Below are 21,244 nucleotides of genomic sequence, written 5' to 3'. Positions count from 1 at the left end.
AAGTCATTTATACATATTGTGAAAGATTAACACCTTTGACACAGTGATCCATTGCTCATCACTTGTTACAGCTTGCCAAGCTGAAAAGGACCCATCTATGCCAATTGTATCACTAGTATCTATACACACAGATGAAGAGGGACACCAGTTCAACTGGGACAATACATCCATCCTGGGACAAGCTAAACAAAGACACACACAGGAATTCCTAGAGGCCTGGCATTCAAACTGGAACTCCATTAACAAACATATCGATTTGGACCCCATTTACCAACCTCTCAGAAAAGAACAGGAAAATGATATCACCCTCCACAAGAGAACAAGACATAAACAGCAAGCAGGACAGAACACTAGTGTTTCATCGGAGACTCACTGATGATGTTACCTAGCATGGTGATGAAATGTCTGAGAACAAATCTACCAGCTCAGCAAGCAAACTTACAACCTGATGTCAATTCTATTTCCTGTTAGTTAGCTGATCAACCATTCATGCTAACATGTGACCCTATATTCAATATTTTCCACAGTAACCTTTCGTGTGGTACCTTATCAAAGGCCTTCAGTAAATGCCTTCAAGTACAGGCTCCCTTTTGTTGACTAGAAATGTTAAATTGTCAAAGAACTCCAGTAAGTTGGTTGAACAAGGTCTTCTTTCACAAGTCATCCAGTTGGCAATAGTGCTGGACAATTAAATAAAGCACTGTAACATGAGGCTCTACAAATATCCCCATCCTCAAAAAAGGGGAAGCCCAACCTGTCAGTACAAAAAAAAAACAAAACTGAAGCAATTACAAAACTCTTCAGCCAGAAATGCCAAGTGGATAATCCATCTGACTATCCAGAGCTCCATGAAATCACAGAAGTCAGTCAATGGCCAATTCAATTCATGCCAGATGATATCAAGAAATGGCTGTAGGCACTGGATACTCTAAAGGCTATGAGTCCTGACAACATTCCTGTAACAGTACTGAAGACTTATTTTCCAGAAATTGCCATGGACCTAAGAAGGCTGTTTCAGTATACCACAAAACAGGCATCTATTGGACAATGTGGCAAATTGCCCAGGAACATCTTGTAAATAAAAAGTGGGACAAATTCAAACTGGTCAATTACTACTCCATTAACCTAATCTTGATCATCAGAGAAGTGATGGACAGGGTCATTGACTGTGTTATCAAGCAGCACTTGCTTAACAATAACCTACTCAATAATGCTCAGTTTGGACTCTGCCAGGGCCACGCAGATGCTGACCTTATTATAGTCTTTGTTCAAAGTAGGATGATAGAGTGGAGCTTCAGACAACAGGTGAAAGTAAATGCCCTTCTCATTAAAATGACTGGTTGTTGAAGGTAAATCATCTCAGCTCAAGGACATCCTGCAGGAGTTGCTCATTCCCTTCCCTTCATTATAAAATGATCAAGATTCCTCAAGTTGTGAAGCCCATAGCCAAACACAGCGACACAGTGTGAAGGTTTGGGCTAACAAGTAGAAAGCTATATTCAAACCACACAAGTGCTAGGCAACAACCATCTCTGACAAGGGAGAATCCAAACATTATCCTTTTACATTCAACAGTATTACCATCACTGAAACCCCCATCATCAACACCTTGGGCAACTGAATTGCACTAGCCATAGAAATATTATGCCACCAAAGCAGGCTATGAATCCTGCAGCATATAATTCACCTCCGAACTCTCCAAAGGATGTCCACCATCTACAAGGCACACTTTAGTGATGGAATACTCCTGACTTGCCTGGGTGAGTACAACTCCATCAGCTCAAGAAGCTTGACACCATCCAAAACAAAGCAGCCTCTCTGATTGCCACTACATCCACAAACATTTACTCCCTCCACCACCAATGCCATGTGGTAACAGCAGTGTCTACCATCTCAAAATGCACTGCAACAACTCACCAAGGCTCCTTTGACAAACCCACAACCACTACCAACTAGAAAGACAAGGGCAGCAGATACATGGAAACACTACCATCTGCAAATTCCCCTTGAAATGGCCTACTACCCAGCCTTGGAAATATACCACCATTCCTTCAATGATGCTGGGTCAATCTCCTGGAACTCCCTCACTTATAGCATTGTAGGTGTCCCTTCACCAAATAGACTGCAGTGGTAGAGCAATGCATCAGCACCTTCTCAACAGTAATGAAGGATGGGAAATAAATGTTAGCTCAGCTAGTGACACTCGCATGGATTTGCCTAGGGAAATTCATGTCTGACTAACATACTGGAAGAAGTATTCAAGAGAGTTGATGAGGGCATGCTGTTGATGATGTGTACATGGACATCCAGAAGACATTCGATACAGCACCACACAACAGACATGAGAAAACTTACACCTCATAGAATGAAAAGGACAGCGGCTGCATGAATGCAAAACTTATCAAGGGACAAGGTCTGCAGATGGATGGTTAATGATTTTTTTTTCAACCTTGAGTTATACAGGGATAAGAACATTTTAAAAAAACAGTAAGTCATTCACCCCCCCTCTCAAGATTGCCTCATATTTCAACAAGCTCATGATTAATCTGACCCAGGCCTGAACTCCTTCAGGTCAGCTCATTCCAGCCCCAACTCCTCAATATTTCAAAAATCTACCTATCTCTTCTTTAAATACCCCCACTCATTTATCCTCCACAAATTACCGTGGAAGAGAAATCCAGTTTTCTAAATGTCCTGTAATTTCTTCTTTTCTAATGGAAACCAACACTTGACTCTTGTTGTTCCTGATCGATATAAACGATCTAAATCTATGTGCTCAAGGGACAGTTTTGGTGTTTAAGTATGACACAAAACTTTGGAAACTTGACCCCAATGTCATAGACTCAGAGTCATCAAGATGTACAGCATGGAAACAGATCCTTCAGTCCAACCCATCTACGCCGACCAGATCTCCCAACCCAGTCCCACCTGCCATCACCCGGCCTGTATCCCTCTAAACCCTTCCTTCCTATTCATATACCCATCCAAATGCCTCTTAAATGTTGCAATTGTACCAGCCTCCACCACATCCTCTGGCAGCTAATTCCATACACATACCACCCTCTATATGAAAAACTTGCCCCTTTATTTTCTTTTATATCTTTCCTCTCTCACCCTAAACCTATGCCCTCTAGTTCTGGACTCCTTGACCCCAGGGAAAAGACTTTGCCTATTTGCCCTATCCATGCCCCTCATAATTTTGTTAACCTCTAGAAGGTCACCCCTCAGCCTCCGACACTCCAGGGAAAATTGCCCCAGCCTATTTCGCCTCTCCCTATAGCTCAGATCCTTCAACCCTGGCAACATTCCTTGTAAATCTTTTCTGAACCCTTTCAAGTTTCACAACATCTTTCCGATAGGAAGGAGACCAGAATTGCACACAATATTCCAACAGTGGCCTAACCAATGTCCTGTACAACCGCAACATGACCTCCCAACTCCTGTACTTAATACTCTGACCAATAAAGGAAAGCATACCAAATGCCTTCTTCACTATCCTATCTACATGTGACTCCACTTTCAAGGAGCTATGAACCTGCACTCCAAGGTCTCTTTGTTCAGCAACACTCCCTAGGACCTTACCATTAAGTGTGTAAGTCCTGCTCAGATTTGCTTTCCCAAAATGCAGCACCTCACATTTATCTGAATTAAACTCCATCTGCCACTTCTCAGCCCATTTACCCATCTGGTCCAGATCCTGTTTTAATCTGAGGTAACTCTCTTCGCTGTCCACGACATCTCCAATTTTGGTGTCATCTGCAAACTTACTAACTGTACCTCTTATGCTTACATCCAAATCATTTATGCAAATGATAAAAAGTAGAGGATCCAGCACCGATCCTTGTGGTACTCTGCTGGTCACAGGCCTCCAGTCTGAAAAACAGCCCTCCACCACCACCCTCTGTCTTCTACCTTTGAGCCAGTTCTGTATCCAAATGGCTAGCTCTCCCTGTATTCCGTGAGACCCAACCTTGCCAATCAGTCTCCCATGGGGAACCTTGTCGAACACCTTACTGAAGTCCATATAGATCACATCTACCGCTCTGCCCTCATCAATCCTCTTTGCTACTTCTTCAAAAAATTCAATCAAGTTTGTGAGACATGATTTCCCATGCACAAAGCCATGCTGACTATCCCTAATCAGTCCTTGCCTTTCCAAAAACATGTACATCCTGTTCCTCAGGATTCCCTCCAACAACTTGCCCACCACCCAGGTCAGGCTCACTGGTCTATAGTTCCCTGGCTTGTCCTTACCACCCTTCTTAAACAGTGGCACCACGTTTGCCAACCTCCAGTCTTCCGGCACCTTTCCTGTGTCTATCGATGATACAAATATCTCAGCAAGAGGCCCAGCAATCACTTCTCTAGCTTCCCACAGAGTTCTAGGGTACATCTGATAAGGTCCTAGGGATTTATTCACCTTTACCCACTTCAAGACATCCAGCACCAGCGAAAAAGCAGAATGGTGTGTTGCTTCCCTGGTGCCAGAATCAAGGATGTCTCAGAGAGGGTGCAAAATGTTCTCATGGGGGAGAGGGGCCAACAAGAGGTCATTGTCCACATTGGAACCAATGACATAGGAAGGGAAAAGGTTGAGATTCTGAGGGAAGATTACAGAGAGTTAGGCAGAAATTTAAAAAGGAGGTCCTCAAGGGTAGTAATATCTGGATTATTTCCAGTTCTATGAGCTAGTGAGGGCAGGAATAGGTGGATTGAGCAGATGAATACATGGCTGAGGAGCTGGTGTATGGGAGAAGGATTCACATTTTTGGATCATTGGAATCTCTTTTAGGGTAGAAGTGACCTGTACAAGGACGACAGATTGCACCTAAATTGGAAGGGGACTAATATACTGGTAGGGAAATTTGCTAGAGCTGCTTGGGAGGATTTAAACTAGTAAGGTGGGGGTGTGGGACCCATGGAGATAGTGAGGAAAGAGATCAATCTGAGACTGGTACAGTTGAGAACAGAAGTGAGTCAAACAAACAGTCAGGGCAGGCAGGGACAAGATAGGACTAATAAATTAAACTGCATTTATTTAAATGCAAGGGGTCTAACAGGGAAGGCAGATGAACTCAGGGCATGGTTAGGAACATGGGACTGGGATATCATAGCAATTACAGAAACATGGCTCAGGGATGGGCAGGACTAGCAGCTTGATGCCCCAGGATACAAATGCTACAGGAAGGATAGAAAGGGAGGCAAGAGAGGAGGGGGAGTGGCATTTTTGATAAGGGATAGCATTACAGCTGTGCTGAGGGAGGATACTCCCGGAAATACATCCAGGGAAGTTATTTGGGTGGAACTGAGAAATAAGAAAGGGATGATCACCTTATTGGGAATGTATGAAAGACCGAGGAGAAAGTGAGGTCTGCAGATGCTGGAGATCAGAGCTGAAAATGTGTTGCTGGAACAGCGCAGGTCAGGCAGCATCCAGGGAACAGGAGAATCGACGTTTCGGGCATAAGCCCTTCTTCAGGAAGCCATTCCTGAAGAAGGGCTTATGCCCGAAATGTCGATTTTCCTGTTCCCTGGATGCTGCCTGACCTGCTGCGCTGTTCCAGCAACACATTTTCAGCTCTGTATTATAGACCCCCTAATAGTCAGAGGGAAATTGAAAAACAAACTTGTAAGGAGATCTCAGCTATCTGTAAGAATAATAGGGTGGTTTGGTAGGGGATTTTAACTTTCCAAACATAGACTGGAACAATGTGTAGGTGCTTATTTAATTAAAGGTGGCAGGACAGGTAAACAGACCTGCTATTAAAGTCCAGACAATATTTTATGCTTTATTAAGAAATGCATAGACTTTAGTCTTAGCATCTTTAAGAAGTGATGTTGGACTTATAAAAGATTTGTTAGACCTCTCCTGGAATACTATGTACAGTTCTGGGTTCCATACTTTAGGAAGAATCTAAGTGCACTGGAGAATGCATTAGAAATTTACATGAATAGTTCTACGGATAAGAATATAGGTTGGAGACGTTGGAATTGCTTGTTTGAAGAGGTGAAGACTAAGAGGGGATTTGATATAAGTTATCAAAATCATGACTGGTTTGGACACAAGTGCACTCAATGTTCCACAACTCGGCTGTGATTTCAAGCAGGAGATACTAGTGAGACCAGAAGTTACCAACACTGCTGATATCAGCAGTTCTTTAAAGAATTTTTCAAGCTTGCATTTTCATTGCATGGATTTTGAATGCTTTGGAAAATGCATGTAATCAGAAAGGATCAGTCTACAAATTTCTCTCGAGAAACATGCACAGAATATTGTGGCTTTATTACAGATCACAGTGAGATCAGTCACTCAAAAGGTGCTCACTCTCACTAATTCGTATATCGCTTGCTGCTTCATATCCTACCTGGCTTGATATGTAAACTAAAAATTATGAAAATATCTTAAATAACAGGATATCTGGATTTGACTCCAGAAAGTCAATTGGTGAAGGATGGTGCTGTAGCTATTCTTCACACAAGGTAAAATTTATTTGGAGTGAAATAACCAGCCCATATCAATGTCCTTCAATTTGATATTTATAATTAACATTCTACTACGCTGGAGACTTGGGCAGAGAAATGGCAGGTGGAAAAATGGAAGATGATGCATTTTGGAAGATCTAATGCAGGAGGGAAGCATACTGTAAATACAAGAACTCTGAGAAGCATTAATGTACAGAGGGATCTAGGCATCCAGTTCTACAGTTCCACTAAAGTGGTGCACAAATGGATAAAGTAGTCAAAAAGACAAATGGTACGCTTGCCTCATTGGTCTAGGCAGAGAGTATAAAAACTGGCAAGTCATGTTGCAGCTGTACAAAACATTAGTTAGGCCACATTTGGAAAATTAAGTACAATTCTGGTCACCACAGTACCGGAAGGATGTGGAGGCTTTGGAGGAGTTACCAAGAGAGTGATTGTTTGGAGGGTATTAGTTATGAGGAGAAGTTGAACAAACTTGGTTTGTTTTCACTTGAGTGTTAGAGGTTGAGGGGCAACCTAGTAGAAGTTTACAAAATTATAAGAGGCATGGAGAGGATGGATAGTGGAGTCACTTTCTCAGGATAGAAATGTCAATTATTAAGGAACAGAGGTTTTAGGTAAAAGGGTGAAGTTTAAAGGAGATATAAGAGGCAAGTTTTTTTACACTGAGGGCTGTAAGTGCCTGGAATGCTCTACCAGAGGAGGTGGTAGATGCAGGTACAATAGCAATGTTTAATAGACATCTTGACAGATACATGAATAAGGAGGGAATAGAAGAATACAGGCCTCCAACTGAGGCAAAAGGATTTCAGTTTAGAAAGACATCATGTGTCAGCACAGGTTTGATGAGACAAAATGCCTATTCCAACGCTACACTGTTTTTGGTTCTTTTCTTTGTATTTCAGATAGACCTACGTCTGAAGAAATGAAGGGAAATAAAACCATCCACTGTCACCCATCCGAATGAAAACTTCATCAACAATTTGTTGGTTTGCACAGAGGCAGCCTTAACCTGTGTTCTAGACATTTCAGGAATAGTTGTGGTGAGCCTCTTCCTAGATAATAGTGCCTTATTGGCAGATTCATTTAAGGTTCTATTCTAACAGTTTCTTAAACAATGGGCTAGGAAGTAGGACATTTTGGTAAGTATCCTAATTAAATGGTGGCTACATCTGATTCAAGATATTAACTGAGAGATAGAAGGAACACGTGACATTTGTTGATACACTTCAGTCACCAAAGATCTGAAATTCAGTTCTTTCTTTGCAATACTCACTAACTTGAGCAAAAGTTTGAAGTGAAGGAGAAGATAATTGAGAGATGTTGCATTTTGATAAGGTAAATCAGGGCGGAACTCATACTCTTAATGATAGGGACCTGGGGAGTGTTGCTGAACAAAGAGGCTTTGGGGTACAGGTTCATAATTCCTTGAAAGTTGAGTTGCAGGTAGACTGGGTACTGAAGAAGGCATTTGGTAAGTTTGCCATTATTGGTCAATGCATTGAGTATAGGAGTTAGGATATCATCTTGTGGCTATATAGGACATTGGCGAGACCACTTTTGAAATGCTGTATTCAGTTCTGGTCTCCCTGCTATAGGAACGATATTGTCAAACTTGAAGATTTACAAGATTGTTGCAGGGATTGGATTTGAGCTATAGGAGAAGCTGAATAGACTAGGGCCTTTTTCGCCCTGGAGTACCAGCAGATGAAGGATAGCATTACAGAGGTTTATAAAATCATGAAGGCCATAGATAGGGTGAATAGCCAAGGTCTTTCCCCCAGGGAGGAGTTGTCCAAAACCAGAGGGCATGGGTTTAAAATAAGAGAGGAAAGATTTAAAAGAGGACCTAAGGGGCAACCTTTTCACGCTGAAGATGGAATCTATGGAATGAGCTGCCAGAGGAATTGGTGGAGGCTGGTACAACTACAACATTTGAAAAGCATCTGGATGGTTACATGAATAAGAAGGGTTTAGAATGATATGGTCCAAATGCTGGCAAATGGAACTAGATTAATTTAGGATATCTCGCTGACATGGACAAGTTGGCCTGAATGGTCTGTTTCCGTGCTGTATAACTCTATGACTCACTATTTATTACTGTCCAGCCATACAAAATCAAAAGCTAATTGCCTCTTGTATAAAGAATTATAGACAAAACAGGGGAAGACATTATTAACAATCCCTCTTGGAAATAAATACCATAAATGCTCGCATCCTTCTTCATAAATGCCAAACATTTGTCACAGCATCTTCCCAATCCTCAGATTTATTGGGATATTTTGCCACTTTCTAAGCCTTTTCTTTTCATTTTATATAACCGTCAACTTCCATAGATTTTTTTTTGAGTTTCTGAACCTTAAAGAAATGCATAGTTGCTGTAAGTCATGTATTTTTTTCTTTAAAGTCTGTCCATTTCCTATGTACAGTCATACTTCTAAATACATTTTCCTAATGTAGTTCAGCTAAATTTGTTCATGCTTCATAATTTCCCTTTTTCAAATTTCACATTCTTATTTCACTTTCAAACATTATGCATAATTCTATCATATTGTATTCACTCATCCCTAAAACTCCTTTTACATTATGTAATACTAAATCCAATATTGCTTATTTTTCAGGTCAGTACTTCAACAAACCATGTTAGAAAACTGTCCCTGACACACTCCAGAGGCTCATCCTTCACACCTTTCGTGTTTAGTTGGTTTAACCAGTCACTAAACAGATTGAAATCACTCAATTACCATGCTGCACATATTACTAGCTTCTCCCATCTGATTTATACCAATCTCACACTACCACTACTATTTGGTGGCCTATAAATAACTCCAACCAATGTCTGCTGTTCCTTGCTGTTTCCTAGTTCCACCCAAACAAATTCCACACTTTGCTCTTCTGTTCTGAAAATGTCCCCTGTAACTGTTTTGATCCCCATCCTTTATTATCAATGGAACTCCATCTCTTTTACCTTCTTGTCTGCCCTTTCTAAGTGTTGAATATTCTTAAACTTTCAGTTCCTAGTACTGGTCATCATGCAGCCATGTCATTGCAAGGCAATTAATCGTAAACACTTACCTTTATTTGTGCTCATGGATCATCTATCCTGTTGTAAATACTGCATGCATTCAGGCAGAGTGCCCTTGAATTTGTCTTTCTGACTTCATTCCATAATTGAGGCATACCAGAGGCTCAGCTTTGTCTCTACTGTTTTCTGGTCTCCCTCTCAGTTTTCAGATTTCCTCGTATCAACTTATTTTCCTCCCAACTTATGTTACCCCTCAGATTCCAATCCCTGAAAAGCTAGTCTAAATCCACCTCAAAAGCACCTTCAAATCCACCACCCCCCAAACCCAGGACGGGGAGGATGGTATCCATCTCAGTCCTGTTAAGATGTAATCCATCTGGTTTTTATAGGTCTCTCCTGCCAAATGACTCCAGAAATATGATGCCCTCCTTCCTACACCAGTTCTTCAGTTTAGGTGATTCATCCTTCTGCTCTTGTGCTCACAAGCACACGGCATTGGGAGTAACAGTGAGATCACCACTAGAGTCCAGTTTTTACATTTCCTACCTAGACATCTTCTTTCCACTTTTGAATTTTTAATTCAACTGTTAATTAAAATTATTGAACAATTTTATGTGTTTAGATCAAAAAACTTTCAATTTTCAGTCATTTCTTTTTTTAAAGCAAATCATTCACGAAACATGAATGAGATATTTCCAAAAGAAACAGCAAAGCACAATATTTTTTTTCTCACCCAAAGTTGATCATCATGACCAGGAGGACTTTTCTTTATAAAAGCACCATAGTAGGTTGCTATATTTCTGTGGTGAGAATATTTTTTCAACATGTTGATCTCCAGTTTAATTTCTTCTTCTTCATCCTGTAAGAAAAATGTAAATACTTCAATGTTGAATCATTTGAAACATGATAAACTTTTTTTTAAATGAAAATTTCTATTTTTTAAAAAATCACTTTGAATTTCTTTCCATTTGGAACTAGAGATAAAACAGTCCTGCCTGCTATTGAATGTGTCCTGATACAGTCATCGTCTTACTTTAGAACAAAGCATATTAAAATCACAAAAACATTTGAAAGCCCTCTGCTCCATCTAATTTTTCTATTCAAACTTTCCCTCTCATATGGTCAGAGGGAAGAATGTTAACTCACTACCTTAAACATCATAACGTTGCTTAATGATGTTGTGCCAACTTTTGCATCCAAAAGACTGTCAACACTCAGAGCTCACTCACAAATAATGATGCAGTACTGGGAGAGATCATCATTTGACCTCTTCAAGAAGTCAGAGAAGAAATCTGTAGATAAAATTGGTCACAGAAAATTTGCAGATAACAGAACATTTTATCTTTACAACCTTTATGCACAGCATGTCATATTAGGAAAACTAAATTTGTGACATTTTCTCAAACAACATCCTAGTTTGAAATAATCTACCCCTCTTGCTTTCCCGATCTTTTAATATTCCTAACTATAAATTTCATTTCAAAACAATTCATATTTGCTGCTTCAATAATAAAGAGAGGTTCTCCTTGAATGTGTAGGTTTATTTCCTTTTATCCTTAAATTCATTTGCAACTGCCTCAGCAACAAGCAGAGTCAGTCAATAATAACCGAACCTTAGTAATCCTGAACATCAGTCAACATTGAATTTTCTCCTTTCTACTCGAAAAAAAGTCTCCAGTCTTTCCAGAACCTGCATTCACCTGTTATTATGGTGAAACAATGAAAAAAATTGTTACAACTTTTCCCTATCTACCCTACAATGGTATGTTTAAAACTGCACACACTCTATTACCTGATTCTAGTTTTGTATAATATAATCTCCTTATAATTGTATTCAATTACTCGTGATGTAAAGTCAAGGAGATATTTTTCAATTTTATTGATGTGATCTACTTGCTCTCTACTTTTAATGACTGACCTATGAATGAACAAAGGATCCTTCGCTCTAAAATCTTAGTACCTGTTGACATTAATGTAATTCAACCATGAAGAGCAGTAGGTTGCCCCAGTACTCTGATCCCTACAGGATCTACTGGTCACTGAATTACAGATTAGTATTCGTTTCAGTTTTGGTCCTAAAAAGGTAGAAATAGCAGCAGAAAATGAGTCTGCTAACAAGGAAAAACACTGGAGAGATGCATACCGCCACTAACACATCCTAGAGTACTAGTGCAAGTTTCAAGTTTTTAATACCCACATTGGTATGTCACAAATCCAGCAAACAATAAGGGTTAAAACATGTCCAAACGGCGGCTGTGCTTAACATATTACAAAAAGCACCTTAATTAAGTGCCAGCAATACCTGTTCAAAATAGGCAGCCAACTCATGACAAACATTGATTTAACAAATGGTTCTAATTAACATTTAACTTTACTTACAACCAAAATATGGCTTTACTGTAGTATGTTATACAGCTATGCTCACTATTTTTGTTGAGAAGCTGTAAATGAAGTTAGTTCAATAATAGCTGCTTACTGAGAGTTCACATGGCAAAAAATCTTTTCTCAGTGCAATATCAACAGAAAATGGTGACGAGGCTGGAAATGAGTTATTTCCTCTTCTTCACTTGAAAATTAAAGATTGAAGAATGTATGGATTTGTAATGACGTCCTGACTCTGAGATCCCAAGAATGGATTTTAGCATGTGATGCCTCACCACAGCGATTGAGTGTAGTATTCCTTCCTCCCTTCCCTAACAAAAGATGATGTGGTAAAGCCTGACAAACATTCTACATGTACGCTAACAAAGATAGTACAAAATCACCGTTAAGGAACAAAATTGTTTTGGTAACCTACAATTACTCTGTAATAATTGCTCAATTGTGGCTGTAATAACAACAAATTTGCATCCCAAGCTGGTAAATATTGGTTTAGTCATATTTTATTCTGGTAAATTACACAAGGGGGAAAGAGGTGAATCAATAATATTATTGTGATCTTCTTCTGACATTAACAAAAAGTGATCTTTCTTTTTATAATTTTATTTATTTTCCTTTTCGAAATAGGTCATCGCCCCAAATCCACCACTGGAGAAGTTCAGTTTTTAAATGATCTGTAATTCTCTTTCAGACTTTAAATTTTAAAAGGATAATTTATTCAAATGAGCACCCTGGGAATAAATTTACATAATACAATACAAGCATACAAGGAAGAGGAGAAAATGAGTAAGAGAAGTTACAGCAATGAACAGTTTTTAAAAATTCAGTGGTATGGCTGTTCTGGCAAAATTGCTTTCCATGGGAGCTTGGATACAGCTGAAGACATTACGATTCTTATTGAGAAGGAATTACTTTACTTTTCAAGCAAAATGCAGGATTCTTCCTCAAAATCAAGGTTTCAAAATAGGTTGAGACTAAAGACAGACTTTTAGCTGAGCCTAAAGCTGTCTGTGGTTTTTCCATACCAATGTAAAAAGCAGACTGAAAAAAGGATTCAAGGCTGTATAATTAAAGTGATTCAAAAACCATAGGTTTCAATCACATGACTAGGGTTTCTGGATGAGTCAGTTCAGCTATAATCAAGGGTTTTGATGTCTCTTGTCGAAAACCATTTACTCTTTAAGGCGACAATTGTGGGACCACTGGCACCGTCTCAAGCAGAAAGATTTTCAATAGCTTTTATTTTGTTCAGAAATTGGTTGACATGGATATTTTGCCTGCTATTCTTCAATACTAGTTTGACGGAATAACCACATAGTGCAAGAGTGCAAAATTCCATGCGGATGATGAATTATCCTTTGTCCACTGGACATTTCTGGATAGCACATTCTGTAGTTGATGCAAGTAGTAGACATTTTAAGCAAAAAATTAAACAAGAGAATATAATTTTTAATACAACCATTTAGGATCTCTTTCTATGCCTTCTGGGGTGATAATATTCAAATGGAGTTCATAAAACTGTTTCTGTTTGCAAAGTGTAACTAAATTTAATAATGACTACTTTCCTCAATGCAGTACACAACACTCATTTTTCCATAATGGATTACATTTTTCAGCATAAGACAACTTTTTTCCTCTACATTCTTTCAAAATCCCCACCGCAAATTAATATATTTAATACACTACCCTGTATTTACAAAGTATCTTTAATATGCAAAATATTGCAGAATGACTTAAAGGAATACTACAAAGCAAAATTTGTAGTACTCCTGAGTCACATCTGACGATACTGGGGAAAATGATGCGAGGCTTGATTAAAGAGGTAGGTTTGGAGCAGTATCTTAAAGAACAACAAAGTTGAGGAAGGGAAACTATCACAGAGATACAGAACAATCTTTCCATATTGCAATTCAATAAATAATTAAACATAAAATAAATTAACTTGAATTGAACTAAACTAACTTAATTTAACTAGTTTAATTTACATCACTCGACACTCCCCCACCGAGGTTCCCACCAATGGGAGCCATCAGCTAATACACCTGTATTCATTTATTCAGGCTTTCTCCCCTCGGGGCCCCTGGGTCACCAGATCCGACCTTCACGACTATACAAAGGCTCTAATCAGTATGGCTGAAAAATAGTTCCTTTTCCTGGTGCACCACATGTGTAAAAACGTCCAGGGGGCCATGCTCCATCATTAACCTACGCCATAAGAATGAAATTTAAAGATGACAATGCTGCTTGACTGTGAGCAAACTTAGATCAGCAAGCACTGCATGATGGTGAATAGGACTTGGCGCAAGGAGAACAGAGTCCTAGATAAGCTTAAATTTACCAGAATGTCGGACACTAGCTAGGAGCACAATGGAATACACATACAAAGACATATATGAGGGGCTTCAGTAACAGCTGGACTGTGGCAAGGTAGAGTTCAGTGATATTATGGAGGTGGAAAGAAATTATCTTGGTGATGGTAGAAACATGGAGTTGGAAGTTCTCTTTGGGTCAACAATGATACAGGGCTGTGAACAGCCTGATTCATACTTAAAATCAGAAAATGAAAAATAGAAAATGCTGAAGTACTCAGCAGGTCAGGCAACATCTACAGAAAGAGAGAAAGAGACATCAGACCTTCTCATTGTACGAAAGTAAGTGTTGGACCGACTACATGGCTTACATTAAGCAAAATGGATCTGAAAGAGAGGACAGACTTAATTCTGTTGACGTACATAATGTTAGCATGACATCAAAAATTGTAAGCTTCTTTGCAGCAAACAATCAGCCCATCATATAATTTTCATACTCACATGTGAACATAGGAACAGGAAAATCACACTTGAGGGGCCATTCAGCCCCTCAAGCCTATTCTACCATTCAATAAAGTCCCTATACCTGCCTTTGACCCATATCCCTTAGTACCTTTATTTAACAAAAGGTATATCTATCTCAAATTTAAAATCAACAATTGACAGTTTGTGAAGAGATTTCCAAACGTCTGCCACCCTTTTATGTAGAAACACTTGCTAATATCTCTCATTAATGGTTTGGCCCTAATTCTCAGACCATGCCCCTAACTCTATAATCCCCAACCACTGGAAATAATTTATCTTTATCTATCCTGTCTTTTCCTCTTTATATCTTGAAGCCGTTGATGATAGCACCCTTAATCTTCTAAATCCTAAAGCAAACAGGCCTTATTTATACAACTTCTCCTCATAAGATAACCCCAGAAGTCCAGATATCATTGTTCAGCAAACCTGTGCTGAACTCCCTCCAGGGCCAAAACATCCTTCCTAAGGTGTGCTGCCCAAAGTTGCTCATAGTACTCCAAGTGAAATCTAAGCAGAGTTGTGCAGTAGAACTTTTGTATCCATATACTCTGTTCCTAAAAACCAGCATTCCATTAGCTTTCTTGATTATTTGCTGCATCTGTTTGAGACATTGCAAAGATCTATGCATCTGAACCCATGAGTCTCTTTGAACATCTACTGCATTTAACTTCACACAATCTAGAAAGTACCCTGATCAATCCTTTGGTCAAAATGAATAATCTCAAACTTACTTACACTGAACTCCAACTGCCACAGTTTTGCCTATTCACTTGGTCTCTCAATATTCCTTTGTAATTTTATTCTATTGTCTACACTGTCTACAGAGCTGCCTAACTTTGAGTCATCAGCCAACTTGGATATTCAACTTTCTATGCCATTATCCAAGTCCTTAATAAATAATATTAATAATTAAGGGGCTAACAAAATCAATGTGGGACACCACTGGTCACATACTCAAATTGGCAATATCTACCCATTATTTCTACCTTCTATCACCTGCTAATCAACCAATTTCCCAGCCATGTCAATAATTTGCCCTCAGTTCTACAAGCTTCTTAGTTCGCAGCATCTTAAGTTAGATTTTATCAAATGCCTTCTGGATGTCCATATAAACAACATCCACAGATATTTCCCAACAACTGAGTTACCTCTTCAAAAAAAAAACACAATACCTGTCATGAATCCATGCTGGCTCTGCCTAAGTAACTGAAAATGTTCCAAGGTGTTCAATTATCCCATCCTTGATTATAGAGTCCAATTTCCCCACCACAGATGATTAGCTAATTCGTCTGTAATTCCCCAGTTTTCCTCTTTTGTCCTTCTTAAAAAAATCACACGAAGTGTGATTTTCCAATCCAGAGATATGGCTCCTATATCTATGGAGCTCAAAGATTAATGTTAAGGTGTCTACAGTGTGCTCCCTTACTTTCTTTAACATCCTCATATAGAAACCATCAGGTTTTGGGGATTTGTCACTCATTAATTCCATTCATTTTCTCATTACTGACATTTTACTTACATTAATTTTATCCAGTCCCTAATTCCAATCCAGTATTAATTTCCTGAAGTCTTTCAGGAAGCTATCCTCCTTTTCTACTGTAAATACTGAGGCAATGCAATTATTTGATATGCCTGCCATTTCCCCATTGACATTGGCAATGTCCCCACTTTCAGTCCTTAGTGGGTCAACATTGCGCCTGGCCACCTGTTTTCCTTTTTATGCAATTATAAAATTTCTTACAGATTGTGAGGTCCCTGGCAAGTTTATTTTCATAATCCCTTTTAATGGCTCTTATAAGCTGCTTTCTGGCCCTTTGCTGGTCTTTGTATCTTTCCCATTCAGCAGGATCTGTCTTGCTGTTTGCATTTCTGGAAGCTTTTTTTGTTTTATGCTATCCCCTATCTCTTTAGATGTCCATGTTTTTTTTAACCCCGTGAAGTGAATATTTCCTTCTCAAAAGGTATAAACTGTTTTTTTATGGTTTTAAACGTTTCTCTAAGCGTCCTGTACTGTTTTATCCATTATCAGCTTTTCCCAGTTTATGATGACTGTATCTATCTCATTAAAGTTGGCCTTACAGATCTAAACCTTTAGTCGCTGATTTGTGCTCTTTGCTTTTAAACACTACATTCAACTCTATGAAATTATGATTGCTATTTGATAAATATTCATACACAATTAGTTTTCTAATTAAATCCAGCTCAAATCAAATATTACTTGTCTCCTTGTTGCATCGAAGGCTTGTTGTAGGAAACTATCCCCAACAGACTCCAAAATTTCATTAACTTTCTGACAAAAGCTTGACTCCCTCTCTCAATGTATATTAAACTTGAAATCTTCCATTAATACTACCTTAGCTTTGCTACACACTTGTCCAATTTCTACATTTACATAATCTAGCACTTCAGAACAGCTACCAGGGGCTCTATACACAATACTGTCACAGATTAGATTACATTACATGACATTTTTTTTTTAGATTACATTAGATTACATTACATTACAGTGTGGAAACAGGCCCTTCGGCCCAACAAGTCCACACCGACCCGCCGAAGCGCAACCCACCCATACCCCTACATTTACCCCTTACCTAACACTACGGGCAATTGTGCATGTCCAATTCACCTGACCTGCACATCTTTGGACTGTGGGCGGCACAGTGGCTCAGTGGTTAGCACTGCTGCCTCACAGAACCAGGGTCCAAGGTTCAATTCCAGCCTCGGGCGACTGTCTGTGTGGAGTTTGCATTTTCTCCCAGTGTCTGCGTGGGTTTCCTCCAGGTGCTCCAATTTCCTCCCACAGTCCAAAGGTGTGCAAGTCAGGTGAATTGACCATACTAAATTGGCCGTAATGTTAGGTGCATTAATCAGAGGGAAATGAGTCTGGGTGGGTTACTCTTCAGAGGGTCGGTGTGGACTGGTTAGGCCGAAGGGCCTGCCTCCACACTGTAGGCAATCTAATCTAATCTAATCATTAGACCCTTTACTGTTGCTCAGTTCCACCTATTCGGTTTCTACTGAATGCTTTCCCTCCAATGTATCATCCCTCACTTTTGAATTAACTTATCAAATATTGGGTCACCCTGGTCCTAGGGTATATTTTGCTTTGTCATTACCAGTATAAATGATTTATATAGGTGTTGCCAGAGAAAAAAAAATGTACAGCTTTGCGTAAATACAACCAGGAAACGTCATGTCAAAAAACTTTACCCACTAATACGACAGACCATGAATGGACAGACACAGTACAATCAACCATAGGCATTAGACAGCGGCAAACATATAAAATGAAAAAAAAACTAGACAAACTCTCACAAAAAACAATACAGAAGCCTAAATAAAAGAAAAAAAACTTATCAGACTGACCCCTAACAGACACTGAAAAAACCGTCTTAGTATGAGAATTAAATTACAACTTCAGAAACACAAAGAGGATTTCTTAGCATCATTAGAAACGACACTGAAAGACAACAAACTCACAGAGGAAACCCAGCAAACCATCAGACAGACAGTTACACTAATATTAAGCAGGAAAAAAAATGAAGGAAACACAATACGCAGGAAAGGAAACCACTAGAAGGACTCAAAAAAGACAAAAACATTGTAATCCTACCTGCAGATAAAGGACGTTTGACAGTCATTTAAAAAAATCAGGCTACTGCAAGGATCAGCAATAACGGGTTGGACCGAAGGGTCTGTTTCCACGCTGTACATCTTTATGACTCTATGACTAAGAAAGTGAATGCACTGTTTACAGATACAGGTACTTACCAACTGGTGGCAATAGACCACAACTGGAGAACTGAATCACAGCCTTACTCACAAAACTTCGAAAATATGGAGAATTAAATCAGACACTCTTCCAAAAAAAATGAAACCAGATGGATCCACTTCTACAGATTACCCAAAATTCACAAACCAGGAGCCACTCCTCAGACCCATGGTGTCACTACTAGGAACACCAACATACAGAGTAGCCAAGGAACTCCACAAAAGACTAAAACACTTAGAGGACTCACACCACTACATTCACTCCACCCAAGAATTCCTGAATACCAAAGACACCAAGATAGAGGAGGATGAAATAATGGTCTCCTTTGAAGTAAAAACCATGTTCACATCCATCAACATCAATCTGGCCAAAGAAACACTGGCTACACTATCAGAAGAACCAAAGACACAAACACCAGACACTACCAATTTCATCAGCAAAGACAATATCGTCAACCTAGTAGACCTATGCCTCACCACCTACTTCACTTTCAATAACAAGACCTACAAACAAATCAACGGAACACCCATGGGATCACCGATATCAGGCTTCCTAGCAGAGGCAGTAATACAGAGACTCTAACAAACAGCTCCCCCAACCATCCAACCCAAACTTTGGGTTCGCTATGTGGATGACACCTTTCTCATCACCAGATGAAACAAATTAGAGGAAACCTTCAAGACCATCAATAATATCCTTACTGGCATAAAATTCACAAAAGAGGAAGAAAACAACAACAATCTGCCATTCCTAGATGTCACAGTAGAGCAAACAGTCAGTGGGAAACTTCAAACCAGCGTCTACAGGAAAATAACACATATGGACCAAATACTCAACCACAGAAGCAATCATCCCAACACCAACAAATGAAGCTGCAATAGGACATTATTTCAATGAGCCACTACACACTGCAGCACAGAGGAACTACAAAGAGCAGAAGAAAATCACCCATACAGCGTTTTCAAGAAGAACTGGTACTCAATAAACACAGTCCGCTGATTTCTCAACAACAAACCCAAACATGCAGACAAAACATGCCCACAAACCCTAGCCATTTTATCCTACATTAAAGACATCTTTGAAAGGACTGCCAGACTACCCAGATCTCTTGGATTCATGGTAGCCCACAAACCCACCAACAAACTTAAACAGCAGCTCATGAACTTAAAAGACCCTATACAGACAGCAAGCAAAACGAATGTCGTTTACAAAATACCTTGCAAGGACCATTACAAACACTACATTGAACAGTAAACTGGGATAGCTTGAGGAGAGTGTTATAAATATGAAATTCGTGATTATATTTTAGAATCTATCTTTTTGGCTTATGAGGTTGTGGTTTTAGGCTTCATCTTTAAACGTAGATTTCATGCAGCTCTATGGATTCAATGGTCCCAAAGGGCTGCCATGTTTCAAGAAGGCAGTTCACCACCTTCTCAAAAGGTTTGCACAATAAATCCTGGCCTAGCCAAAGATGCCACATTTTATCCCATTTTTTACAAAAGCCACGTGAGCCTCACTGGAGTCGGTCCGACAGCATATCTGAGTAATTTAGTTGTTTGATCAAGAGGAGATTGCGTTGTTGAATAGTTAGTGCCAAATTTTAACATCTGTGAGCAGTGTGGCTGTTTCTAAGTCCATAATGAAAAGACCCCAAGGCTCCAAAAGATCAGAAACATGTTATCAGCACCATGCTGTAAATACTTGTGCTGCAACTAGTCTCCTTGCTTCTGAAAAGCAGTGGTAATTCAAGATAACTAATTAACAAAGCTACTTGGATCAAAAGCTAGTGGGTTTCCTACTTCCACTGAGAGGAGGGTTAAGGAAGTTTCTCAGAGATCAGATTATAGGTTTTCCTATAAACCCACAGATTACATGGACAGAAGGGGTTGTTTGGTGTTAGATGACCTGCAGCTCACTAGGAGTTGAGGATTTATTTGTATAGGCTAGGCCAGAGGGAGAACCACTGGGGGAAATATCTCACAGTGGATGACAGTACTCGGAAAGGAAAATAACAGAAGTAAACTCTTGGGAGTTGTGAAACACTTTGGATTGATTTCAAGTAACAAAATTCAGATTTTTGATTGTCAATTAAAGTAGAAATAGGCAAATTCTGTCTGGTTGTTTCAAGAAGTTGTTTATAAAAATGAAATTATTTTTGAAAGGATTTTGTCTTTAATCGTTGATACAGTAATGATTCTGTTAATTTAGCCCCTTCAGCTAATTGAATTTTTCTTGAAAACATCACCAATGTCTACAGAGATCATTATACAAAATTCAGTCATGCATACCTTGGGATTCATGGGTTCCAACATTTATGCTTCAATTTTTTTCAAGATTGCATATCAAGTTTTTGCTGGGTATATATATCTGCTACTCCGAGCTTTTTTTGTCAATTACCTTGAATCAGTGTCTGCTGACTACTCTGACTTCTGCATCAGAAGCAGCTTTCCCTTATTTACTGAAACAATAAGGATATGAAGAATGAAGGAGTTAATAAGCTCAAGCAGTTTTTTTTCTGTATTTTTCTACCAACCTATTTGCCTGAGAGAATGTTAAAGTATGTGCTTTCTTATAGATAATGGCAAGGCCAGAAGTGAAACAGATTGGAGAAGATTGAGAATGCATTGTAGCCAGGCTATTTTGTTCTTGTAGAACTTTGTACAAATAAATCTTGCTTGCTGTGTCTGCTTTAAAGACTAAGCAAGAAACAAAAAGATACTTAGGGAAGTAGAGAGTTAGAGACAGTAA

At 39.2% G+C, this 21,244-nt stretch overlaps 1 protein-coding gene and 1 pseudogene across 5 annotated transcripts in view; one reads left to right on the top strand and one right to left on the bottom strand.

Moving 5' to 3' along the window:
* map4k4 (mitogen-activated protein kinase kinase kinase kinase 4) overlaps positions 1-21,244 on the bottom strand; it is a 279,063-nt gene that overhangs the window by 103,782 nt on the left and 154,037 nt on the right. For all 5 annotated transcript variants that reach the window (XM_087988113.1, XM_043691713.2, XM_087988114.1 and 2 more), the window contains exon 4: positions 10,242-10,367. In XM_087988113.1, coding sequence (XP_087844239.1) covers positions 10,242-10,367 — 126 coding nt within the window. The remainder of the gene's footprint in view (positions 1-10,241; positions 10,368-21,244) is intronic.
* On the top strand, positions 18,662-19,390 carry LOC148149786 (uncharacterized; annotated as a pseudogene).

Source organism: Chiloscyllium plagiosum, unplaced genomic scaffold (assembly GCF_037043375.1).
Source record: "Chiloscyllium plagiosum isolate Xiang-an unplaced genomic scaffold, Cpla_swu_hap1 HiC_scaffold_6, whole genome shotgun sequence".
NCBI classification, from domain to species: Eukaryota; Metazoa; Chordata; class Chondrichthyes; order Orectolobiformes; family Hemiscylliidae; genus Chiloscyllium; species Chiloscyllium plagiosum.
The sequence above is the reverse complement of the archived record's forward strand: the minus strand, read 5'-3'. Positions and strand labels throughout refer to the sequence as shown.